This window comes from Oncorhynchus keta, chromosome 11 (genome assembly GCF_023373465.1).
Source record: "Oncorhynchus keta strain PuntledgeMale-10-30-2019 chromosome 11, Oket_V2, whole genome shotgun sequence".
NCBI classification, from domain to species: domain Eukaryota; kingdom Metazoa; phylum Chordata; class Actinopteri; order Salmoniformes; family Salmonidae; genus Oncorhynchus; species Oncorhynchus keta.
The window spans coordinates 54223096-54250257 of NC_068431.1; the positions used below are offsets into that span (position 1 = coordinate 54223096).

The 27162-nt window shown below is 40.1% G+C and overlaps 1 protein-coding gene across 2 annotated transcripts in view; it reads left to right on the forward strand.

Annotated features, from left to right (window-relative positions):
- The first annotated feature begins 411 nt into the window (after window positions 1-411).
- hmbsa (hydroxymethylbilane synthase a) overlaps window positions 412-27162 on the forward strand; it is a 28170-nt gene continuing 1419 nt past the window's right edge. The window contains exons 1-14 of one of the 2 annotated variants that reach the window (XM_035781324.2): window positions 412-601; window positions 15701-15900; window positions 16003-16056; window positions 21067-21139; window positions 21481-21530; window positions 21694-21749; window positions 22553-22630; window positions 22912-22989; window positions 23332-23407; window positions 24567-24680; window positions 25028-25066; window positions 26292-26411; window positions 26660-26713; window positions 26952-27038. In XM_035781324.2, coding sequence (XP_035637217.1) covers window positions 15871-15900; window positions 16003-16056; window positions 21067-21139; window positions 21481-21530; window positions 21694-21749; window positions 22553-22630; window positions 22912-22989; window positions 23332-23407; window positions 24567-24680; window positions 25028-25066; window positions 26292-26411; window positions 26660-26713; window positions 26952-27038 — 909 coding nt within the window. In that variant the 5' untranslated portion in view covers window positions 412-601; window positions 15701-15870. The remainder of the gene's footprint in view (window positions 602-15700; window positions 15901-16002; window positions 16057-21066; window positions 21140-21480; window positions 21531-21693; window positions 21750-22552; window positions 22631-22911; window positions 22990-23331; window positions 23408-24566; window positions 24681-25027; window positions 25067-26291; window positions 26412-26659; window positions 26714-26951; window positions 27039-27162) is intronic. The other variant, XM_035781325.2, reaches the window with a different exon arrangement.

The window sequence follows — 27162 nt, forward strand, 5'->3', positions numbered from 1 at the left end:
CCGAAAGTGCATTGAATCCAAATGACACAGACTTATTAACTAAGTGCACTGCAACCCATCAGCCATCATCTTATTCCCCAGGTTTACCCATTACAATAAACAAACAAAACAGTCATTATACAAATAAATGTGTTTACGCAAGACTGTCAATTGAAATAAGTAGCTAATGTTCAATACAATATATTACTATTAGCAGAGAAACCATTGTCTGTGTATAAATATTATGGGAAAGATGCCTTTTATATAGCTACACTAGTTATGAACTACATGCCACGCTATCAGTAAGAAAAGTAGGCTTATGCCTTGGGTCTCTCACCTATGGTGAGCAAAGAAACAAACGGACAGGCAGGGCAGCGCTGCCTACATAGTCAAACTCCCTTGAACGCGCCACATAACTACACTCGCCACGCCTCATTTTTACTCTGACGGAAATGACATGGTCGTCGAGGTCACTGATCCAAGGTGGATTGGAATTTGACATTCATTTACTATTTCGTTACGATAACAGCATATATATTTTAATGATTTTGAACACCATTTTGATAACATCTCTGGGCAGTTTGTTTGCGAGGAGATGTTTGGTGAAGTTCTAAACGCACAGGTAAGAATCTGAGAGTACGGCGCACGAGGAGTTTAGTTTTTGGGACAGCCTTCATTGAACATCGATTGGTGGAAAACTACATAACACGCGCTGCTATTGGCTAAACAAATGAATGGGTATTTGTTATTGGCTCCTCGGGGAGGAAACGTTCAAGAAATAATCTAGCATGCGATTACGTACTGCCGAAAAATAGAGTTATAAAAACATGTATGCCTCTGAAGTGGTTAGTTGTCGTTCAATTAATCACTCCAGATATATATCGCACATAGACTTGTTTCTGTGTAGCTAGCCAGTTAATAGCCATATAAAAGACGCCGCCAATGGGCGTCCTGGGTGGTTAATATGCAGCGTCCGACAAATAACTGCCGGAATGTTTTTGGGGAGGGGTACTTGTTTACGAAAATCTAGTTATTTAAAGAATCCGTGATCCTACAAATGTATAATTTGTGGATACCTGTATTGAAACAGTCTGACCCGCATTTTTCTCCAAAACGGCACTCTGATGTGGTTGAATACGCGTTTTTCGCTCCGTCTAGCACAGCAGCTAATTTGGAGAAGGATGCTAATTCGGGGCGTTCCTGTATGTGGAAGTTGCCGCATTTGCAGGAACCCTCCCTTTATACATTTTATATATTGGTAAATGTTAAATTAGCGGGAGGCGGGGACGCTCCAATATAGTAGGTAACGTTAATGCAAAAATAATGTTTGATTCCAGCTGCGACAACGGTAGTAGGCTGGACACATTACATTTTTAACGCTTTTTTCCTGATAAAAACGAGTTAAATGCATCCGCCATGGAGCTCAGTTTCATAATATTGCCATATGTCACAGCTACTTGCCATAGTTGAAGTAATCTTGAAAAAAGCAGATGTTATTTTAGGGCGTTAACCCTGTAGCTTTACCTCGGGTAATTTATTATTAACGGGGTTACGGCTACTTGGTGAGCAAGCTCACTGTTCTCCTGGGTATACGTTGTGGTAACCCGTAGTGCTAGTAATGGCTGGCGCATAGCCCTCAACCATTAAACATTTTCTGGTCAAGGTTTAACCACTTTTTTTAAAGAAAAAGTTGTAAAACCTAAACAAAACGCATGTCCCTGTCCTCTTCTTAAAGATGTGGCCGATTTTAAACAGAGTACTTTTTTTTAAAATAAATAACTTTTTTGGGTGATTTGTTTCTAAATGGCTGCTGAGTAATTTTATATGCGTCAATCTGTTCATTTTTAGGAATCTAGAGGTCGAGCTCATTGATTTGTAAAATCTGACGCAGTTAACTCAGATTATGAGTCTAGCAAGTGTGGCATGACTATTTTGACAATTTTTCGGAATACTCAGGTCCTTCAATTTATTAGTTTGTTCTTGTATGACCAGAACCTATTTTGTTTACAAACTGACGAAGAAGACTGAAAGCAGTATTTATCTTTTATGTATATAGTAACTAAGATACTGTTTTAAAGGGCATACAGGTCTGCTCTGACTTTACACGGTTATTTTTCTATTTAGTTATTAATACTTATTTCCAAGTGAAAAAGGTTTTAGGAACATGTAATATATATACAATATGTAAAACATTTTTTATTATTTTTTTTAACGATCAGTTTTCATATGCACTTAAAGCAATAGGTACCCTTTTATTTAAAATATTATTTTGTATTTTATTTCTCAGAATAGTTCCTGATTACACTAAAGAGGGTTTTTAGTCTCTCTTACTACAAGAACCCTTGTCTTGAACATAATTTCCAGTTGAGTTGAATTTCAAAAGCTGGATAACGTCTAGCTCAAAGTTTATGGAATAAACTATTTTCACTTAAATTGACTTAAATGGTGCAGATCTCTGTTCCTTGTCGTTTACGTTCACTGCTCCTATGTTTTTGACCTATCCTACTAAAGTTAATACTTTTATGTAATCTTTGTTGTTTTGTCTTTGTCTATAGTTTCTCTTAATGCTAGGGGGTTATGAAAAAATGGGAAGCGCAATGCCTTATTTCTATTTGCTAAACAATTTCAAACAGCTTTTAGATTTTTTTGCAAGAGTCTCACTCAATTTCGGCTGATGCCAACTTCTGGAGGTCACAGTGGGGCAACAATATTTTGCACTCCCATGGATCTGAACCCTCCGCTGGTGTCACTACAATGGAAATACCTTTGGTGGTAATATTCTACACTCGGAATGTGACCCCTTTGGTCACTTTATTTGTCTTGTGATAAGTTACAATGACAGTACGCTCATTACTGTAAACTTCTACGGGTACAACACCAAACATGAGAATGATGAGTTGCTTGAATCTATAGGGAAACATATACTTCATTGGTTATCTACATTTCCCAATTCGTTATTATTAATAGGAGGGGGCTTTAACATTGCTATAGATAATTAAACTGATAGATGGCCCCAAGGTAGGCCAACCAATCAGAATTTGGGTTTAATACTTTTTATGGAAAGGTTTGATCTTACTGATATATGGAGAGAGAGGTTTCTGGCCGACAGATCATTCACTTGGAGTAACAAAACAGGTTCCAGACAATCCAGAATATATTTTTTGGCTTTTATCCAAATGTATTGATAGTGTGTTACTACAAATATTTGTACTACTCCCCTCACAGACCATAGAGCCATTTACATTGATATCAAAATATTTACCCCTGATACTAACCTTGGTAGAGCATCCTACTGGAAGTTAAATAGCTCATTATTATATAATGATATAGTTAAGTTTGAGGTTAAAGATCTGCTTTCACACTTTTGGGAAAGGGCTTGTGAAGAAAAATCTTATTGCAAGAACTGTGAGCTCTTTAAATTTGAGGTGTCCAAATACCTTAGAAAATATGGTAGTAATCTTGCTAAGACCAGAAGAGCTGAGGAGGAAAAGGTGATCATTAAGATCACTTCCCTTTGTCAGAGGTCCCCAGCCGGCCTCTCGGGGGAGGAGAAGATGGAATTAATTGAGGTACAAAATAAACTGGATAATATATATAGATTAAAAGCAGAAGGGGCCTTTATTAGATCTAGGAAAAAAATTGATTGAGGAAAGAGAACAGAATTCATACTATTTCTTTAGACTTGAGAAATTTCACTCTGAAAATAACACTATCCATAAGTTAAACATGGATGGTGTTATTACAGATGACCAAAAATTAATCGCTAAATACTGTAGCAATTTTTACATAATTGTATAGTTCTATGTACTGTCAGGAATCCACAGATATGTTTTTTGACTCACTGAATAATGTTCAACTCTATCAGTGATATAGAATATAAACAGTGTGATGAACCCATCAAACTTGAAGAGATTATAGAGTCTATCAAACATCTAAAGAACAATAAATCACCAGGTGTTGATGGAATTACATCAGAATTTTACAAATTATTTTCTGAATAAGTAGCTCCCTTCCTATTTGAAGTCTTTTTTAGAGAGTATTAAAAACAATGTTCGCCCTCCTACAAGTGAGTCAGGGGTTAATAACACTGATACCTAAGCCTAAAAAATAAGTGCTGCTCATCGAAAACTGGCGTCCAATTTGTCTTCTTAATAATGACTGTAAGATATTAGCCTTACTACTTGCAAAAATAATTAAAGAAGTCCTGGATGCAATCATTGATGAAACACAGTCTGGCTTCATGAGGAACAGACATATTTCTTACAATGTCAGACTAGTATTAGACATACTTGACTACTAATAACCGAGGATAGCTTTATATTATTTTTAGATTTTTATAAAGCATTTGACACAGTAGAACATCAGTTACTCTTCCACTCCCTTGAGAGAATTGGCTTTGGGGATTTTTTTCTGTAATGCTATTAAGACTCTCTATGCAAATGGTAACAGCTCTATCAAATTGAAATATGGCACCTCACCTAGATTTGAGTGAAAGAGAGGAATCAAACAAGGTTGTCATATCTCTCCGTACCTGTTTTTATTAATCACCCAACTTTTTTGCAAATTATTTAAATAATAGTCCTGTACAAGGTATTTCCTTAGCTGGTAAAGAAATTATTATAAGCCAGCTGGCTGACAATACTACACTTTTTCGGAAAGATGCTAGCCAAATTCCCATATCGATCAATGTGATTACAATCCTTTTCCAAAGTGTCTGGTCTATATCTTAACATTAATAAATGTGAACTCATGGCTGTCAAAGATTGTGTGACACCTTCATATTATGGTATTCCAGTAAAAGAAGAACTTACATATTTAAGCATAACCATTATAAAGGATCAGAAGTCTAGAGGCTTACTAAATTTGAACCCTCTTATTAAAAAAACCCAGAAGAAGCTAAATAAATGGCTATAGAGGGACTTATCTTTAAAAGGAAAAGTCCTAATAACCAAGGCTGAAGGTATCTCTAGACTAACATATGGAGCTCTATCTTTCTATCTTGACAGTAAAATAAGCAGAGATAGACCAGATGCTTTTCAACTTTCTGTGGAGAAACCGTACCCATTACATTAGGAAAACTGTTGTAATGAACACTGATTAGAATGGTGGGCTGAATTTTCTGGACTTTACTACCTTAAAAAAATACTTTTACGATCAATTGTATAAAACAATTCCTAAGAAGACCTACTTCTATCTGGAATTTTATTCCTCATCATATATTCTCTACTTTTGGTGGCCTTCATGTTGTTTTGCAATTATAATATTGACAAAGTTTCAGTGAAACTTTCTGCTTTTCATCAGCAGGTTTTCTTGTCATGGCCCTTATTTTATAAACACAATTTTTCTCCACACAGATATTATATATGAAATAATTGGGATATATTGTATAAAAATACTTCTTTGTTTTTAGAATATTGGTTCCGAAATAATATCCTATTGGTGAGCCAACTTGTAAATGCAGAGGGTCTTTTACTCAGTTATAAGGAATTCTTATCACTTTACAAGGTCCATTTAAGATTTTGCAATTGTTTTAGATGCCATTCCCTCAGGTGTTGCTCTGTTATTCAGGAACGTATCAAGACCTGACCCTCAGAGCCTACCTTGTATTGACCCTGTTGACTTATCAGTAGGAAAGATTTGTTTCTCCTTTGGTCCATTCAACAACAGAGCGATATAAACCTTGTTTCAGCAGGATGTTGTATACCTTATGTCATTTCTTATTGGAATGGATTTATTGATCATATCCGTTAGAAAAAAGTTTGGATGTTGCCACACACATACCTACTTGTTAACAAAATTAAGGAAGTTTCCTTTAAAATTATTCATAAATATTATCCTTGCCAACCACTATATGAAGAAGTTTAAGGAAAACATCAACTCAAATTGCTCTTTTTGTAATGACCACCCAGAAACAGTGCATCTTCTTTGGCATTGTATTCATGTAAGAAAACTGGGGCAAGACATCAGTAGATTTATAATAGACAAATTTTATGAAGGTTTAACATTATTGTGGAGAGATGTACTGCTTGGATTCTTTACCTACGTTAGGAATAAGCTGAAACATTTTTATGTAATTCATTTCATTATTCTTTTGGCCAAATTTCATATTCACAAATGTAAATCTACAAACAAAAAAAACAAAATTTCTTACCCTACAAAAATAATTAAATACTCTACTAACAAAAAAGCTGTTAGAATTACAAGTGTATGTATGTCCCTTAAGGTATTGTGTATTGTGATATTGTACCCCCAAGCTCAATTGTCCATTGTATATTATCTATATTATTATCCATATATACTTGTGGTCCCTCATGTACTTCCTGTATTGATTTGTTGTTAATAAAAAATTAAAAAGGGAGGGGAAAAAAGTGTCGCAAATGAGTTATCTAGTACTTGCAGAAGGCCATAAACCCATACTGGTTTTTGCCTTAAAAACCCTAAACCTATGTATAACCTATTTTAGCCTTAACCCTAAAACCTCATTCTAGGGTAGGGTAGCCTAAAACACTTTTCGAAACTATTTTAGTAGTAATATTACGTTAGTATATGCCATTATAGTACTAAGTAGCATTTTGATCATTTAAAAAATCAGAACATTTTTTTTTGCTGTATTATTTTGTATTAGTTATTATATGCTGCTCAAAAAAATAAAGGGAACACTAAAATAACACATCCTAGATCTGAATGAATGAAATATTCTTATTAAATACTTTTTTCTTTACATAGTTGAATGTGCTGACAACAAAATCACACAAAAATGATCAATGGAAATCAAATGTATCAACCCATGGAGGTCTGGATTTGGAGTCACACTCAAAATTAAAGTGGAAAACCACACTACAGGCTGATCCAACTTTGATGTAATGTCCTTAAAACAAGTCCAAATGAGGCTCAGTAGTGTGTGTGGCCTCCACGTGCCTGTATGACCTCCCTACAACGCCTGGGCATGCTCCTGATGAGGTGGCGGATGGTCTCCTGAGGGATCTCCCAGACCTGGACTAAAGCATCCGCCAACTCCTGGACAGTCTGTGGTGCAATGTAGCGTTGGTGGATGGAGCGAGACATGATGTCCCAGATGTGCTCAATTGGATTCAGGTCTGGGGAACGGGCGGGCCAGTCCATAGCATCAATGCCTTCCTCTTGCAGGAACTGCTGACACACTCCAGCCACATGAGGTCTAGCATTGTCTTGCATTAGGAGGAACCCAGGGCCAACTGCACCAGCATATGGTCTCACAAGGGGTCTGAGGATCTCATCTCGGTACCTAATGGCAGTCAGGCTACCTCTGGCGAGCACATGGAGGGCTGTGCGGCCCCCCCAAAGAAATGCCACCCCACACCATGACTGACCCACCGCCAAACCGGTCATGCTGGAGGATGTTGCGGGCAGCAGAATGTTCTCCATGGCGTCTCCAGACTGTCACGTCTGTCACATGTGCTCAGTGTGAACCTGCTCTCATCAGTGAAGAGCACAGGGCGCCAGTGGCAAATTTGCCAATCTTGGTGTTCTCTGGCAAATGCAAAACATCCTGCACGGCGTTGGGCTGTAAGCACAGACTCGTGGAGTCTGTTTCTGACCGTTTGAGCAGACACATGCACATTTGTGGCCTGCTGGAGGTCATTTTGTAGGGCTCTGGCAGTGCTCCTCCTGCTCCTCCTTGCACAAAGTCGGAGGTAGCAGTCCTGCTGCTGGGTTGTTGCCCTCCTACAGCCTCTTCCATGTCTCCTGATGTACTGGCCTGTCTCCTGGTAGCGCCTCCATGCTCTGGACACTACGCTGACAGACCCAGCAAACCTTCTTGCCACAGCTCGCATTGATGTGCAATCCTGGATGAGCTGCACTACCTGAGCCACTTGTGTGGGTTGTAGACTCCGTCTCATGCTACCACTAGAGTGAAAGCACTGCCAGCATTCAAAGTGACCAAAACATCAGCCAGGAAGCATAGGAAGCATAGGAACTAAGAAGTGGTTATCACCTGCAGAACCACTCCTTTATTGGGGGTGTCTTGCTAATTGCCTATAATTTCCACCTGTTGTCTATTCCATTTGCACAACAGCATGTGAAATTTATTGTCAATCAGTGTTGCTTCCTAAGTGGACAGTTTGATTTCACAGAAGTGTGATTGACTCGGAGTTACATTGTGTTGTTTAAGTGTTCCCTTTATTTTTTTGAGCAGTGTATTTATTATTGCAAGGCAGAACACTTGATAAACAAGCCACATGTTATGTTTTATATTTCAAATGTGGTTTGAACTGGGTGTGACCTAGTAACCTCTATGTAAAAGTCCAGCAATTGGGGTGAGATAGGTGGGGCAGGTTTGAGACTGATCTCAGGTATTAATAAGAAAAATACACTTTATTTCTCAGTCTTTATATGAATGAATAAATTAACTGATAAATATTTCCAATAGATGGCAGCACAAGACCACTAAGCATCAGGTATAGGCTATAGCTGCAATATGTTTGACATAAAGTAGCATGCAACCAAAGACTATATGTCCCATGATTTTCTAAAATGATTACTCATTACTTTTACAGTAATATTTATTTGTTTATTTATTTGGGCTCTCGAGTGGCGCAGCAGTCTAAGGTACTACATCACTACAGACCCGGTTTCGATCCCGGGCTGTTTTGCAGCCGGCTGCAACCAGGAGACCCATGAGGCAGCGCACAATTGGCCCGGCATTGTCTCGGTTAGGGGAGGCTTTGGCCAGCCGGGATGTCCTTGTCCCATTGCGCTCTATCGACTTTGGGGGGGCCAGGCGCATGCACGCTGACTTCAGATGCCAGCTGTATGGTGTTTCCTCTGCCACATTGGTGCAGCTGGCTTCTGGGTTAAGTGTGCAGTGTGTCAAGAAGCAGTGTGGCTTGGCAGTGTCGTGTTTCAGGGGACGCATGGCTCTCAACCTCCCCCTCTTCCGAATCCGTACAGGAGTTGCAGCAATGGGACAAGACTGTAACTACCAATTGGGGAGAAAAATGGGTAAAAGTAATACAACTAACCTCAACCTAGTATACAGTACCTTTGGAAAGTTTTCAGATCCCTTGACTTTTTCCACATTTTGTTAGGTTACCGCCTTATTTATAAAAATGATAAAAATAGTTTTTTCCCCTTATTCACACAATACCCCAGGTTTTTATACATTTTTGCTAATTTATTAAAAATCATAAATGGAAATATGTCATTTACATAAGTATTCAGACCCTTTTCCCTTGTACTTTGTTGAAGCACCTTTGGCAGAGATTATAGCCTCGAGTCTTCTTGGGTATGACGCTACAAGCTTGGCACACCTGTATTTTGGGAGTTTTTCAAATTCTTCACTGCAGATTCTCTCAAGCTCAGGTTTGATGGGGAGCGTTGCTGCACAGCTATTTTCAGGTCTCTTCAGAGATGTTTGATCGGGTTCAAATCCGGGCTCTGCGTGGGCCACTCAAGAACATTCAGAGACTTGTCCTGAAGGCACTCTAGTGTTGTCTTGGCTGTGTGCTTATGCTCAATGTCCTGTTGGAAGGTGAACCTTCACCCCAGTCTGAGGTCCTGAGCGCTCTGGAGCAGGTTTTCATCAAGGATCTCTCTCTACTTTGCTCTGTTCATTTTTCCTCAATCCTGACAAGTCTCCCAGTCCCTACCGCTGAAAAACATCCTTACAGCATGAGTGATGGTGCCAGGTTTCCTCCAGATGTGATGCTTGGAAATCAGGCCAAAGAGTTCTATCTTGGTTTCATCAGACCAGGTTATCGTGTTTCTCATGGTCTGAGAGTCTTTAGGTGCCTTTTGGGAAAACTCCAACCGGGCTGTCATGTGCCTTTTATTGAGGAGTGGCTTCCGTCTGGCGACTCTACCATAAAGGCCTGATTGGTGGAGTGCTGCAGAGATGGTTGTTCTTCTGGAAGCTTCTCCCATCTCCACAGAGTAACTCTGGAGTTCTGTCAGAGTGACCATCGGGTTCTTGGTCACCTCTCTGTCTGCTACCTGACTGCTCAGTTTTGCCGGGCAGCCAGCTCTAGGAAGTGTCTTGGTGGTTCCAAACTTCTTCCGTTTAAGAATGATGGAGGTCACTGTGTTCTTGGCGACCTTCAATGCTGCAGACATGTTTTGGTTCTCTTCCCCAGATCTGTGTCTCGACACAATCCTGTCACTGAGCTCTAAGGACAATTCCTTTAACCTCGTGTCTTGGTTTTTGCTCTGACATGCTCTATCAACGGTGGGACCTTTTTATAGACAGGTGTGTGCCTTTCCAAATCATGTCCAATCAATTGAATTTACCACAGGTCGACTTCAATCCAGTTGTAGAAACATCTCAAGGATGATCAATGGAAACAGAATGCACCTGCGCTCAGTTTTGAGTCTCATTTGCAAAAATGTGTAGATAGCTGAGGATTTGTATTTTATGTTATTCATTTTAGAGAAATAGTCAGAAGTTTTTTCAATTTTTTTTCAATAATTCTTCATTATGCAGATGTAAGCACAGTTGACACCATCGAGGTGCGGATGTTTATTTTCTACACAAGTTGTTATTTTTCAGATTTGTCCTAAGAACAGATTGTAGTGGTAAAATAAAAAGGGATACATTTTTTGTGACATTTAGGGTAAATGGAATTCTAAGCATCACTCTAATCAGAAGAGGCTCGGCAAAGTTTATATTCTATGGCCTTGCTCTAGTGTTCCAGCTCAGCCAACGTTCCTTGGACATTTTTCAGCCTTGGGTGAATTTTGACTCCTTCTATTGTCCAACCTAACGGTAGGTAGTTATCCGTACACTGGTAGACTGTCCTTCACCCCCGACTGTCGAGCACTGTTTTCTTGCAGGTCTGTTAAAGATGTCGTGGGCAGTTGTTCGGCAGGCGGGAGCAAAGGACTGCCAGCTAGTCCTCAGGAGGACTCCGGTACACAGCGGGTTGGAGGCAAGAGCGACACCGTGTGCTAGCTAACTAGCAAGCCAGCTAATACACAGTGTTGCCTTAGCCTTCCGTCTGATGCTGTGCTAGCGGGAGGTGGGGACGACAGGTTGACGGTGTCCTTCACCCCCGCCTGTCGGGCACTGTTCTCCTGCAGCTCTGTTAACGACAGTGAGGGCAGGTGTTCGGCAGGCGGGAAGCGAAGGACACGGTCTAAAAACACTTTTTAAAACCTTTTTGACGCAAATTCAAAAGTGTCACACAAGCATGAAGATGCCGTAGTGCCGCTTGGTGGACAACGACTGCCATTGTTAGGGCGGAGAGACACTTTTCGTCATGTAGTGTACATATGTGGACACTTGCTCGTCGAACATCTCATTCCAAAATCATTGGCATTAATATGGAGTTGGTTCCCCTTTGCTGCTATAACAGCCTCCACTTTTCTAGGAAGGCTTTCTACTAGCAGAATATTGCCGCGGGAACTTGCTTCCATTCAGCCAGAAGAGCATTAGTGAGGTCAGGCACTGATGTTGGGCGAAGTCAAGTTCTTCCACTCCGATCTCGATAAAAAAAAAAGTTTTATGGACCTCGCTTTGTGCATGGGGGCATTATCATGCTGAAACAGGAAAGGGCCTTCCCAAAACTGTTGCCACAAAGTTGGAACCACAGAATCGTCAAGAATGTCATTGTATGAATGAAAAACAACCTCAGACCCTTATTCTTACTCCACCAAACTTTACAGTTGGCTCTAAGCATTCGGGTGGGTAGTGTTCTCCTGGCACCCACCAAACTCAGATTTGTCTGTCAGACAGCCAGATGGTGAAGCATGATTCATCACTCCAGAAAACGCGTTTCGTCCAATGGCGGCGAGCTTTACACCTCTCCAGCCGACGCTTGGCATTGCGCATGCTGGTCTTAGGCTTGTGTGCGGCTGTTCGGCCATGGAAACCCATTGAAGCTCCCGACTAACAGTTCTTGTGCTGACGTTGCTTCTAGAGGCAGTTTAGAAATCTGTAGTGAGTGTTGCAATCCACCAAGGACAGACCATTCTGTTCTACGATTCAGCCCACGGTGGTCCCGTTCTCTGAGCTTGTGTTGCCTACCACTTCGCGGCTGAGCTGTTGTTGCTCCTAGATGTTTCCACTTCACAATAACAGCACTTACAGTTGACCGGGGAAGCTCTAGCAGGGCAGAAATTTGATTAACTGACTAGTTCTTATCACGGTGCCACGATAAAAGTCACTGAGCTATTCAGTAAGGCCATTTTACTACTAAAGTTTGTCTAGTGAGATTGCATGGCTTGGTGCTCGATTTTATATACCTGTCAGCAACGAATTTGGCTGAAATAAACAAATCCACTCATTTGAAGGGGTCTGTTGACACCTTGCCTACTTGCTAGCACCAACATAAGGTCGAAGCTAGCGTAGCCACAGATGGAACAATGAGCCAGATGTTTCACTGGATGTATAATTATCCAGTTGGCATTTCCACTCGCCACCAAATATGGTGATAAGAGGAAGCCTAGTGGGAGAAGATGGAACGAGATACATTTTAGCCAACATCCTGCAAATGTTCTGATCAATTAAACATTTGATGTCAATACGTTTTTCTTGTTCCCAAAATTACACTGAGCAAAAATTTAAACACAACATGTAAAAGTGTTGGTCCGATGAAAAAATCCCAGACATTTTCATATTTCTCTCAGATTTTGTGTACAAATTTGTTTATATCCCTGTTAGTGAGCATTTCTCCTTTGCCAAGATAATCATATCAAGAAGCTGATTAAACAGCATGATCATTACACAAGTGCACCTTGTGCTGGGGACAATAAAATATCACTTTAAAATGTGCCGTTTTGTCACAACACAATGCCACAGATGTCTCAAGTTTCGAGGAAGTGTGCCATTGGCATGCTGACTGCAGAAATGTCCAACCGGCCTCACAACCGCAGACCACGTGTACCCATGCCAGCCCGGACCTCCACATCCGATTTCTTCACCTGCGGGATTGTTTTGGGGGGGGGATTTCTGTCTGTAATAAAGCCATTTTGTGGGGGGAAAGCTCTGATTGGCTGCTACTGGCTCCACAAAGGGTGAGCCTGGCTGGCAAGTGGGTGGCCTATGCCCTCCCAAGCCCCTCCATGGCTGCACATCTGCCCAGTCATGAGAAATCCATAGATTAGGGCATAATTCATTTATTTGACTGATTTCCTTATATGAACTGTAAATCAGTGTATTTTTCTTCAGTTTACCCACAGAGTGGAGTACGTTTTGTAGACTTGACCCTTTTGCCTAAATCAGGGCCTAAAATTAACAGCTGACACCCGTGGAGGTTCACAGTCAAGGCTCAACAGTGCAGCATTTCATACAAATAGTGCGAGTTTTGATTTGTGGCTAAATAAATGCTGCAATATCTGTTTTCAAAGTATTTCTGCCGTTTTGTTTCATATCTTGTAATGCAGAAAGAAATCTGAATCTTAACTTTATCCCACCTTACGCAGCAACACTGCCTGTCTGGGGGGCTGTGAGCACTGCTAGTGAAGTGCTAAAATATATGTTTTTAGAAGTAATGCGCACAGGCATAAAAGTTGGTCTAATTTACTCAAGTCTACTAAAGTGTGCCTTTGTCCTTGTATCTTGGATATTTACATGGTTTTGTTCACAAGCTAGCAGAAAGAGACATCGTCAGCCTCTACTAGTGAGATTCTCACAGGCAGACGTGATGACTCGAGTCATATATTTGTATAACTAATGCCAGATAGACCACATCCTGTCTTTTCCAATGGAAGCAAATGAATCATTAATCACAGAACCAGCAAGGAGGTGAGAGCCTCCTTGGCACGCTCTAGCATGTATTTGCATATTTCCCTTAAGGAACGCCTACTCTGTGAAGTGCAATAACTCAATTCGCCCTTGCACTCCTAAAAAACCCATTTAAAAAAATCTTTGGCAAAGGGTTAAGTTTACAAAAGGTAGTCCACTCTGTTAGTAACATATTCTAGTTTTGGAAACAGAACTGTATTGACATCAAATGCTTCATCGATGAGAGAATTTGCAGGACGTCGACCCAAATCCATTTCTCCCCACTGCCTGCCACTGGGCTTGTTCTCGCCACCATATTTTGGTAGTGAGTGGAAACCAACTGGGTGCTTCACATTTATATATGAAGGATTCTAATTGTTCTATCTATGCTCAGTGGCCCTGTTACCAATTAAAAGGGGCAGCTGAACATTTTAGTCTCTGAAGACTCAGGTCGCAGAATATTAAATTGAGCAATATACCACATTTACTTCTTAATAGTAAGGAATAATTAAGTATGCTCATCCATTTTTTTGTGTGTAATTATGGCTGATTTTTTTTTTTGTCTGGTAAAAAATCTGAGTGGCTGGTATATTAAAATAAATAAATCTAACTGCCACATTGGCTGGAATACAAAACAGTTTGTTTTATACGTTGTTTGGAGTGTAAGGGCGGATTGAGTTATTGCACACACGCACTTCAGAGCAGGCATTCCCTAACAGAAATATGCAAATACATGCTAGAGCGTGCCAATAGGATTTCGCTAGCTCGTGCTTGGCTCTGCCCACCTCCTTGCTTGTTGTGCCCACTTTGATTAATTTGCTCCCATTGGAAACGACAGGCTGTGGTCTATATTGGTTTAGTTATAAAAATCTTTGGCGTGGAAATCTGAATTAACGCGTTCAAAGTGTCTTGGCTGTGAGTATCTGTAATTCATCAGGGTCCAGTTTCCCAAAAGCATTTTAAGGCTAAGTTTAATTTATAGAACCTTCTTAGGAGCATTGTTAAATCGACAAGCTGTTTCCCAAAACCATCGTTACTAAAGTTGCTATTTATTTACTGATTGCCTCAGACTACTCCTAGAACAGCGTCGTAAGATGTTTTTTTTTTTTTCAATTCCGCATCACTTTATACACAGAAGATCTCTGCTCAACATAGAATCAAGCTGTTTGTTTGTCTCTCTGTGACCGTTGATAATTCGGAAACAAAGTTGACTACAATACATAATTGGCAATGTCTTTGCAATTGAACAAGATAAAAATATATTTCAAATGCAAACCGAGATGACTGCATTAAAAGACGAAATCCAGTAGGCCAATAGGCTACATACAGTGCCTTCAGAAAGTATTCAGACCCCTTTTCTCCTACTATATTTTGTTACGTTACAGCCTTATTCTAATATTAATTTAAAAAAGAAAATCCTTATCAATATACACAGATTGCCCAACAATGACAAAGTGGAAACAGGTTTTTAGAAATGGCTATGCAAGGTAGCCATCACAGGGGTTCGGGGTCTGGCAGGGAAGCTTAATCTTTCTTCTTTACGCAATCCATGCATAAGGCTAAATTCACAAGATATAGGTAAGCATAGATAAGCATAGGCCTATAAGGAGACTTCATAGGAAGTGTACATAAAATGCCATTATGTGCAGATTTGTAAGTTAACCTTCCGTTTCTACATACAGGCTAGGCCTAGCTGTTACTCTACAAACAAAAAAAGATCAACTAGAAAATTGGAAAAACTATATCAATCTCAATTTTGCAGGGTTGAACATTTTCAATTTTATGAGTGGATCAGACATTTTTTTTTAACAATTAAAATAATATTATGTAATTCAATTTGAATGATTGTATTATTATTGGATTGATAAGTGTTACATGCACTGACAATGACAAGAAAAAATGTGAAAAGAATAGCCTAAATTCTTAATTTGTCCCTAAATAATACAGTGTGAAGGCTATGTGTAGGCTTACCACACACCACCCAACAACTGACACAATGAATCTGCATTCTTAATTTATCAGCATATGCCAGGAGGGTGGAGGCTAGAGTCTAAGACACTACAGGGCAAGGACACTCATAGCAGTGCTCTTCACATACTCCTCACAGACACATCATTGTAGAGCCTGAGGAAGAGCTCTCGTCTTTTTTCACCCTTACCAGGAAGATCCCCCTTTTTAAGTCACCCGAAAGAATGGAGGAAGGACCTTATAAGTGTGTTAGAGTGAGTGATTTAAGGTTTAACCTGGTACTTGCCTAATAAGCTGGAGTTATTAGGAAGATGGCTTATAAGGACGTTGATGTATTTTTGTTATTTTCTTAACAGGATGGAAACGGAACAGTGAATCGGGTCATTAGGATGGGGACCAGGAAGAGCCAGGTAAATTCATTCATTCATTTAGTTGTAAATGTATAAAATGATAATAATTATTTTTATTCACACCTGCACTGTTGGCGCTCAAAGCTTAAGATTTTCACTGTACACAGCAACTACATCTGTGCATGTGACTAAATAAAAATGGAATCATTAATTGATTCACAAGCTTGTTCAGATGATCCACTGTAGGATATTTGAACACTTCATGTCATTAATATTACCGTTCACTAATTCTGGTCACCAAATGTTGACTTAAAATCATTCAGTCATCATAGTAAAATGTCCTCTCAAAAAGCCCCTGTATTAACCTTCATATTAGTAAAGATTTTTCAGTTGAGAGGTTTGGAAGGGAGGTCAACTTGAAAAGGGTGGGTCTGTGTGTACTCATCTGATAAGAACTCATCCCTGATCTGTCACCATTGTGATAGTCACACAAGTGTCTGTGGCCATGTGTCACAGATACTGCACAGGCTATATAACTGATGACAATGCATACATTTGTGTTTAACTTGATGTTATTCGTATCCCAATTAGCTGTTGCACATGCAGCATTTACTCTTCTTTGGGTCCACATAAAACAGAAAATACATGAAAAGGTAAAGAACAGTTATAGATAAGAACGGGCCTTAGATATTATTACATTAAAATTAAAAGTCATATATTGTCAAGGCACCAAGAGACAATTATTTAAAAACTATTTACACACTCTTCATGTATACATATTCACATACCTACAGTTGAAGTCGGGAGTTTACATACACCTTAGCCAAACACATTTAAACTCAGTTTTTCACAATTCCTGACATTTAATCCTAGTAAAAATTCTCTGTTTTAGGTCAGTTAGGATCACCACTTTATTTTAAGAAGGTGAAATGTCAGAATAATAGAAGAGAGTGATTTATTTCAGCTTTTATTTATTTCATCAGATGGTCAGAATTTTACATACACTCAATTAGTATTTGGTAGCATTGCCTTAAAATTGTTTAACTTGGGTGAAACGCTTCGGTGTAGCCTTCCACAAGCTTCCCACAATAAGTTGGGTGAATTTTGGCCCATTCCTCCTGACAGAGCTGGTGTAACTGAGTCAGGTTTGTAGGCCTCCTTGCTCATACACTCTTTTTCAGTTCTGCCCACAAATGTTTTATTGGATTGAGGTCAGGTCTTTGTGATGGCCACTCCAATACCTCGACTTTCTTGTCCTTAAGCCATTTTGCCACAATTTTGAAGTATGCTTGGGGTCATTGTCCATTTGGAAGACCCTTTTGCAACCAAGCTTTAACTTCCTGACGGATGTCTTGAGATGTTGCTTCAATATATCCACATAATTTTCCTACCTCATGATGCCATCTATTTTGTGAAGTGCACCAGTCCCTCCTGCAGCAAAGCACCCTCACAACATGATGCTGCCACCCCCGTGCTTCACGGTTGGCTGGTGTTCTTCGGCTTGCAAGCCTCCCCCTTTTTTCTCCAAACATAACAATGGTCATTACGACCAAACAGTTCTGTTTTTGTTTCATCAGACCAGAGGATGTTTCTCCAAAAATACAATCTTTGTCCCCATGTGCAGTTGCAAAACGTAGTCTGGCTTTTTTATGGCGGTTTTGGAGCAGTGACTACTTCCTTGCTGAGCGGCCTTTCAGGTTATGTCGATTATAGGACTCGTTTTACTGTGGATATAGATACTTTTGTACCTGTTTCCTCCAGCATCTTCACAATGTCCTTTACTGTTGTTCTGGGATTGATTTGCATTTCGCACCAAAGTACGTTCATCTCTAGGAGACAGAACGTGTCTCCTTCCTGAGCGGTATGATGGCTGCGTGGTCCCAGGGTATTTGTACTTGCGTACTATTGTTTGTACAGATAAACATTGTACCTTCAGGGGTTTGGAAATTGCTCCCAAGGATGAACCAGACTTGTGGAGGTCTACAATTATTTTTCTGAGGTCTTGGCTGATTTCTTTTGATTTTCCCATGATGTCAAGCAAAGAGGCACTGAGTTTGAAGATCGGCCTTGAAATACATCCACAGGTACACCTCCAATAGGCTAATTGACATCATTTGAGTCAATCAGAAGCTTCTAAAGTCATGACACCATTTAGTGTATGTAAACTTCTGACCCACTGGAATTCCGAAACCGACTTCCCAAAACTATAGTTTGTTAACAAGAAATTTGTGGAGTAGTTGAAAAACAAGTTTTAATGACTCCAACCTAAGTGTATGTAAACTTCCGACTTCAACTGTACATACAGTACAGTTCATTTAGATCTTTAGAAAGAGAAGAGGTGCGAGTTTTTACTGAACTTGCTTTTTGCCACCTCTGGTGGCAGAACATTCCATGATGACATTGCTCTACATAACTGATTGACGCATTAAATCAGTTTTTTTGGGGGGGGGGTAGCGTGAAGAAACCCATAGTGGCGTGTCTAGTGGGATATGTATGTCTAACTGAAGTGTATGCAAATATATTATACAAGTGGTTTGGAATTTTCAATACACAAATGTTTTTAAAAAGACTAGAAGAGAAATAGTCAATCTCTCTTCAACCAGCAAAGACTATAATTGATGTTGTTGATATTAGTTCTGTGTGTGCAGTTAAGGGCAAGTTGTGCTGCTCTGTTTTGTGCCAGCTGCAGCTTTACTAGGTCATTCTTTGCTGCAGCTGACCATATTACTGGACAGTAATCAAGATCGGACAAGACCAGCGCCTGAACAACTAGTACAGTCTAGTTTAGTCAAAAACACAAACTTTTTGTAACAGACATACCTCACCCGTTCTTTAATGCAACCTAGTCAATATGACTTACTTGACCATCCAATGTTACGCCTTGGAGCTCAGCTTCCTCAACTTGCTCAATGGTCACACTTGTTATGCACAGCTCCATTGACCCATTTACTGTGTTGGTGTTGCTCATAAAATGTATCATCACTTCAGAATTAGCAGAGAGCCTACTCTAAAAATGTGACATGTTTAAAGAGTATATTGTTCCAAATACTGTCTATAAAGGCAAAATACGAAAGTGTACTTTTTGAGATATTAATATTTTTTTATGTTCAATGTGAACATTTTTATTTCAGAATCTAGATATACTCCATATGTTAGACCACACGATAAGGAGGATAATGACACCAAGAGGTTGTCTGTCTTATGTACGATTCACATATTATAACATCTCACAGGAGTCATGTATAGATCTAAAAAAGGACCTGAAATGGTCACTTTCATCATGATAAAAATAAATACAAAGTTTGTCAAGCATCCTTCCTCCCAATGAATTTTATATGTGAAAATTGCCAGAACAATCCGAGATACCAAAATATTTTCTGCCTACTCCGGTGTGGACTCCCCCTTGTACTGTACTGATTCAGATGACTGATGATTGGCTAAAGGAAATGTATAATAAGATGATAGTTGGAGCTGTTTTGTTAGATTTCAGTGCAGCCTTTAATGTTATTGATCCTCATTTGTTAGTGAAAAAACATCACCTTTACATCACATGGTTGGAGAGTTACAGCTAGCTGCCTAAATAATGCAAACATTTGAGTAAATGAGGGATACAAAGTATATTGAATGCAGGTGCTTCCACACAGGCATGGTTACATTTACATTACATTTAAGTCATTTAGCAGACGCTCTTATCCAGAGCGACTTACAAATTGGTGCATTCACCTTATGACATCCAGTGGAACAGCCACTTTACAATAGTGCATCTAAATCTTTTAAGGTGGGGGGGGGTGAGAAGGATTACTTTATCCTATCCTAGGTATTCCTTAAAGAGGTGGGGTTTCAGGTGTCTCCGGAAGGTGGTGATTGACTCCGCTGTCCTGGCGTCGTGAGGGAGTTTGTTCCACCATTGGGGGGCCAGAGCAGCGAACAGTTTTGACTGGGCTGAGCGGGAACTGTACTTCCTCAGTGGTAGGGAGGCGAGCAGGCCAGAGGTGGATGAACGCAGTGCCCTTGTTTGGGTGTAGGGCCTGATCAGAGCCTGGAGGTACTGAGGTGCCGTTCCCCTCACAGCTCCGTAGGCAAGCACCATGGTCTTGTAGCGGATGCGAGCTTCAACTGGAAGCCAGTGGAGAGAGCGGAGGAGCGGGGTGACGTGAGAGAACTTGGGAAGGTTGAACACCAGACGGGCTGCGGCGTTCTGGATGAGTTGTAGGGGTTTAATGGCACAGGCAGGGAGCCCAGCCAACAGCGAGTTGCAGTAATCCAGACGGGAGATGACAAGTGCCTGGATTAGGACCTGCGCCGCTTCCTGTGTGAGGCAGGGTCGTACTCTGTGGATGTTGTAGAGCATGAACCTACAGGAACGGGCCACCGCCTTAATTAATTAATTAAGCAATTAACATCGCATCATGCTTATCATGTATAAAAATGTTGGGCAGGCCATTATTTTCGCTACCATGGCTATGCCCTCATAGGATGACATAGCCCCCATCCACAGGACACGAGTGGTCACTGAATGGTCAGTAGTTAACTTTTTATTTAGAAAAATAGCATTTACTAAGAATAGACAGCAAACAAATTGGATGGCTGTTAGAGACAGCAAATGGTGCTTTACAATTTTATGTAGTGGACTTACTTTAGCTTCCTTCGACAACTTTGGGGACACTCCTTTTAGGCTTTGGTTAAAGACATGACAAATAGGGGTGGCAATAGTCTGCTACCATTCTCAATAGTTTCCCATCTAGGTTGTCAATACCAATAAATGGTGGCTTATCATTATTGATGGATAACAATAGTTCTTCAACCTCTCCCACACTAACTTGACCAAATGCAAAACCCGTTATTCTTTCTCTCATTATTAGATCTTTTATATAAAAATACGATGGTTCACTGTTCAATGTTCACTATTTTTATTTTTTCACATTAATGTCCATGTCGTAGCCTTTATCAAGGAAAGTGCCCACATTTGCTCTAAGCAATGATGATAAATCAGTTTCACCTGGCACATCATTCCTTTCATATCTACATAATGTACGTAATAATATAAAATAATGTATTTTTATATTTCAGTTGGCTCGCATCCAGACTAATTATGTGGCAGAGAAACTGAAGACACTTTATCCAGATGTCCATCTTGAAATAGGTGAGAAAAGTAGAGATGCGTAATACAAGAACACTCATACAGCCATACAATCTCTCTCGCTCTCTCACTTTTCCTCCCGCTCTCTCTTTCCCTCCCTGACTCTCTCTCTCTGTATTTCTTGCCTCTGTTTGTCAGCCTTTCAGTTACTGAACAAATAGTAGATTGTGTTTGGGAGAAGATGGTGTAAAGCATACAACTGTACTGACACACAGTTTACTGTCTTTCGGCTTTGTTGCTCTGACTGTCTTTTAAAGAGAATCTGCTGAAATGGAACTGATGACCTCACTACCACTGTCATTCATAGTCATGATTGTAATACACTACTTTTTCATTCATTCCAGTTGCCATGTCCACAATTGGTGACAAAATCTTGGACACTGCATTATCAAAGGTTAGTTCAGAATAAATAATGCTTGAATTGTATTTGTAAGTTTGAGATCATTGTCAATCCATTGCAGGATGCTATTTTTATTAACTTTATCAGTGCTGTTGGTATGGCAACGTGGCTGGTATGTCTGTATTTAGCGTCTAAAAATGTGTCTTGGTTGTTTCAGATAGGTGAGAAAAGTCTTTTCACAAAGGAGCTCGAGAATGCTCTGGAGAGGAATGAGTAAGTATGGACAATGTTAATGAAAGTATTGATTTGACTGACACTCTCCTGGTGACAAGTAGCAAGTCTGATAAATAGCTCCCTCTGTTGACACAACTCTGAACTTTATCAGATTTCATTGCGTAAGAACACGTACAGGTAACTGCCAAAATGAAAGAAACAAAGAATACAAAGAATATTGAAAGCAAGTACTTCCGTACATGTGTGGTTCCTGAGTTAATTAAGCAATTAACATTGCATCATGCTTAAGGTCATGTATAAAAAATGGTGGGCATGCCATTATTTTGGCTACCATGGCTATGTCCCCAAAGGATGACAGCCCCCATCCCATCATGCTTAGAGTCATGTGTAAGAATGCTCAGTTGCCCATTATTTTGACTACCATGGCTAGACCACCAGATCTCAACCAACTTGAACACTTAAGGAAGATTCTGAAGCGTTTTCTACCACCATCAACAAAACACCAAATTATGTAATTTCTCGTTGAAGAATTGTGTTGCATCCCTCCAATAGAGTTCAAGACACTTGTAGAACCTATGCCAAGGTACATTGAAGCTGTTCTGGCGGCTCGTGGTGGCCCAACATCGTATTAAGACACTATATTGGTGTTTCCTTTATTTTGTCAGTAACTTGTAGATGAGTGCGTTAGAGGTTGGAAAATAAAGAGCAGTTCTTTATTATAGTATTAACCATAGTGTGAAATGGGGGTTTATTTTGGTGTTTGGAAATGACAAGGCTGTGGAGTTAATGCAAAAACTTGGAGTGTACAACTATTCTATAACCAGCATCTCTCTTTCTAACAGGGTAGACCTAGTAGTGCACTCTCTCAAAGACCTCCCTACAACTCTGCCCAATGGCTTCACTATAGGAGCAGTGCTTCAGTGAGTACAAACCCTACTTAATACATCATCAGCACTGTCCATTGTCATCCACACTCTTCTTATAGTTGGACTAAGCAGTGACAGTGTTGTGGGATGGATAGTACCAACAACAACAGCCGGAAGCTGATGTCTTCCAATAAATGTCCATCTATGGAAATTCGTTTTAGTTTTCACATTCATTGAGTCTGGGCCTATGTCTTTTTTGCTAAATTAAGTTTCCCTTTTGAATACTAAGATTCTCTGTGTATATGTTTTCTCTTCCTTTCCAATGTTTCTCAAAGGCGTGAAAGCCCACATGATGCAGTGGTGCTACATCCAAAGAATAGTGGACTGACCCTGGACACTTTGCCAGATGGCAGGTAGGTTTGCCACTATGCCAGGGAGAATAGTGAATGAAAGAGACCAATTCTCAGTGTTCTGTGGTAAACTTGACACACATCACACAGCCTATAATGTCTTCATCAAGCTTTAAGACTAGGACATGCCATATCCTATGATATTCAGTTGGAGCAATTGCAAAACTGCACCTGCAAAAAAAGAGAACTTTTTTGTATTGTTTTTTGCGACCACGCCCTTTTGAATTACTGACTGTTACAATGCAATGCTCAATGTGTATATCTATATTTGATCCTTTTGAGAACTTCAATGGATGATTTTCAGACCAAACTCCACTGACGTCTGTGTCTGTTCTGTTCTCACAGTGTGATTGGTACTAGCTCTCTGCGTCGAGCTGCTCAGCTGAAGAAGAGGTTTCCTCATCTGGAGTTTAAAGACATTGTATCGTTTTCTAATGCAGAACTGCTATGATTTACTGTCTGTCCATCTGTGTGTCTTATTGCTGTCAGTATTCATGCATGTAGCTATTGCAGGGGAGACTGGAGGCAGCTGTAACAGTTTTTGTCCTACTCTTATTTATTGCTCAGAGAAGACTTGAACTCGGCCAGTCATTCAAGTGTCTTATATATCTGTCACCTAATCATTCATACCTGTCGGATCACAATATTGATTTTAATCGGAAAAGTCATGCAGGGGCAATTGTAATAGTAGCTGCGGTCAAATGTAACACCTACAAAATCAACCAAATGCACGTATTAAAATTTTAAAAAGTCATGTTTATGAATAATCATATCAGAGACGTATGTAATGATTTTGCAAGAAATATGACCATTTCTACGTACGTAACCAATAATTACATGGCCATTTGGTTCCTCTCAAAACATCTGAATAGTCGATGGTACCGAGATTATATCCGTTTACAACTTATTTGGCACTTTACAGGACCCCAAGGCTATTTACTGTTATTATATGTATAATTCATACAATCTTAAAGTTCAATTCACTTGTTTTCATCATTTGGCTGCTTGGCTCAGGGTCATTTTAACACTGTGTTACGAATGCCCCCAACCCAGCAGCCATGTCACAAACTCATGTGCCTAGCAAGAGACAACAAATGAAATCAAATTTTATTGGTCACATACACAAATTTCGCAGATGTTATTGCGGTGTAGTGAAACACTTGTGAACATTTTTATGTAAGAAATGACACACACAAAAAACTGAATACTGCAAAGTTGCTTAGGCGCTAGAAGCAGAGCAGCCATATCTGTCGTGCCATCTTGAATAGTGACCACGTCAATATTTAGCCAACATATAGTGAACAAATTATGCTAGTTGGATTTATTAGACATTAATGCTCAGCGCAATATAAGAAAAATACAGCCAATTTTTTTAAATACACAAAACTACTTTCACCCCTAAAAAAAATACATTTACAAAATTGCCCATAAAATGTGAGATATTTCAAGCAGGGAAAAAAACGAAATGGGCATGTACTGTGTGTTTCATCACTCTAGCTAGCTTCTGTTTGGCAAAATTCAAGGTGTTACAATTGCCCCCAGTCTCCCCTAGTAATTGTTCCTTAACCTGAGCGCTATAGCGAGGTAACCTCAACACTCGTCTGAAGAAGCTGGATGAAAAGGAGGACTATGCTGCCATCATCCTGGCGGCAGCAGGGCTGAAGAGGATGGGGTGGGAGGCACGAGTCAGCCAGGTAACAATGCAACCAGCCTCCCCAAACATCTCTGGTGTGCCTGGCCCTCAAGGCAAATTTCATGGCATAACACAAGACACATACGTTTCACCAAACAATACAATTTCAGAGTGCATACCTATAATAATAATAATAATAATAATATATGCCATTTAGCAGACGCTTTTATCCAAAGCGACTTACAGTCATGTGTGCATACATTCTATAAATTGACTAGGTATCCCCCTTTCCTTAAGTTGATAAATATGCTAGGAAAATTGATTTGATAATGTTGTTGTGTTGTATGTCTCTTGGTAGCTATAGAAGCTGCTGTAGAAATGAAATGTTTTTTGGGTTTGTCTCCACAGGTTCTTGGCCCTGAGGACTGTATGTATGCTGTTGGCCAGGTGGGTACAGTTTTTAGCTATTGTTGTTGTTTACAGGAAGCACCTGGGGTGCCAGCCGTTATAACCGTTACACCATGAGTGCCACAACGTGCACATCTATTCTGCATGTTGGCGTAGATTCACTGTAAAATATTTCATCTTGGGAGACTGAAGGCTTATGAATCCTTTGATGATATTTAAAGGTCCAATACAGCTGTTTTTATCTCAATATTAAAAAATGTCTTGGTAACAATAAAGCACATTACTCTGATTGTTTTCAATCAAATATTCAAAAAAATTCACAAAAATAGCAGAGACATTTCTCAAGCAAGAATTCTGTTAGGACTGTCTGGGAGTGGTCTGATTGGGGAGGGGAACATTGAAAACTATCTATTATTGGCAGAGAACTTTGGATCTCTTTCTTGTTGGTTTATTAACTAATTTACTAAAAGGGCATTATCATTTTCACAATTTCACAGTATTATTCCAACATCAATGTGGAAATATACACGCAGTGGACAGTTTATTAGGTACACCCATCTAGTACCGGGTCGGACCCCTCTTTTCCTCCAGAACAGCCTGAATTCTTTGGGGCATGTGCCAAGAAAACATTCCCCACACCATTACACCACTGCCAGCAGCCTGTACTGTTGACAAAAGGTAGGACGGGGCCATGCTGCTTTAATTTGTTTAAATTAACAGATGTGCCTTGTTAAAGGTACATTTGTGGAATTTATTTTCTTCTTAATGCGTTTGAGACAATTAATTGTGTTGTGACAAGGTAGGGGTGGTATACAGAAGATAGCCCTAATTGTTAGGGCAAGAACAGTTCAAATAAGCAAAGAGAAATGACAGTCCATCATTACTTTAAGACGTGAAGGTCAGTCAATCCAGAAAATGTCAAGAACTTTAAAAGTTTCTTCAAGTGCAGTTGCAAAAACCATCAAGCACTATGATGAAACTGGCTCTCATGAGGACCACCACAGGAAAGGATGGCCCAGAGTTACCTCTGCTGCAGAGGATAAGTTCATTAGTTACCACCCTCAGAAATTGCAGCACAAATAAATAAATGCTTCAGAGTTCAAGTAACAGACATCTCAACATCAGCTGCTCGGAGGACACTGCATGAATCAGGCCTTCATGTTCGATTTGCTGCAAAGAAACCACTACTAAAGGACACCAATGTGTCACAGGGAAATCACATTTTTGACTGCACTGAGACTTTAAGAGAGTCTGTATCCCCCAGGGTGCCCTTGCCGTGGAGGTGCGGGCGCGAGACTGTGACATCTTGGAGATGGTGTCTACCCTGCACCACTCAGAGACTGTGCTGCGCTGCATAGCAGAGAGGGCCTTTCTCAGACGCCTGGCAAGTTAACCATGCATTTCCCCATACACACGCCTGACAAAAACATAAGCAAGACACTAGCTGGCAGCTGAACCTGCTGATGCCGAATAGTTGCAGTTCAAAAGCTGCAGCTTATAGAACTGAATGTGTATTTTTCTTGCCTCACACAATCAATTTGTTGCATGGATCATAATTTGTGTGCATCAATATTACAAAGCCTTCTATATTATCACTCTGACCCTTGCTGCTTTGATCGTTTTTGTAAACAGGAGGGAGGTTGCAGTGTACCAGTTGCTGTGAACACAGAAGTGAAGGACTCGGTGGTAAGGAAATAGTTAGACATCTAATCAGAATCGGGAATAGATGCAGAAACCACCAACCGTAGAGCTGAGCAGAATTACCTCTAAGCAGATTGCTGTACTGTACTGATTTTATTCAGTCACTTCCAATGGCCTATTTTAAAATAATCAGTAGACTGTCGAAATTATCTACAGATGGAAGTTTTCTGTAATTGATGCGTGGGTGTGCTCATGAGTTGAATGCTCTTCTCTCCTGTTCCAGCTCTCTCTGACTGGTGCTGTGTACAGCCTAGATGGAGCTGACAGCTTGAAGGAGGCCATGGAAACCAGTGTAGACCCAGGAAATAAGGTTGGGGACAGGACCTATTTTTATATGGCCGTCATGCCATATTCTTAATGTAATATTTACTGTATGTGATATTTTCTGTTTTTGTATGGTGGTCATGCTTACGATTATCCTGGAATCTAAACTG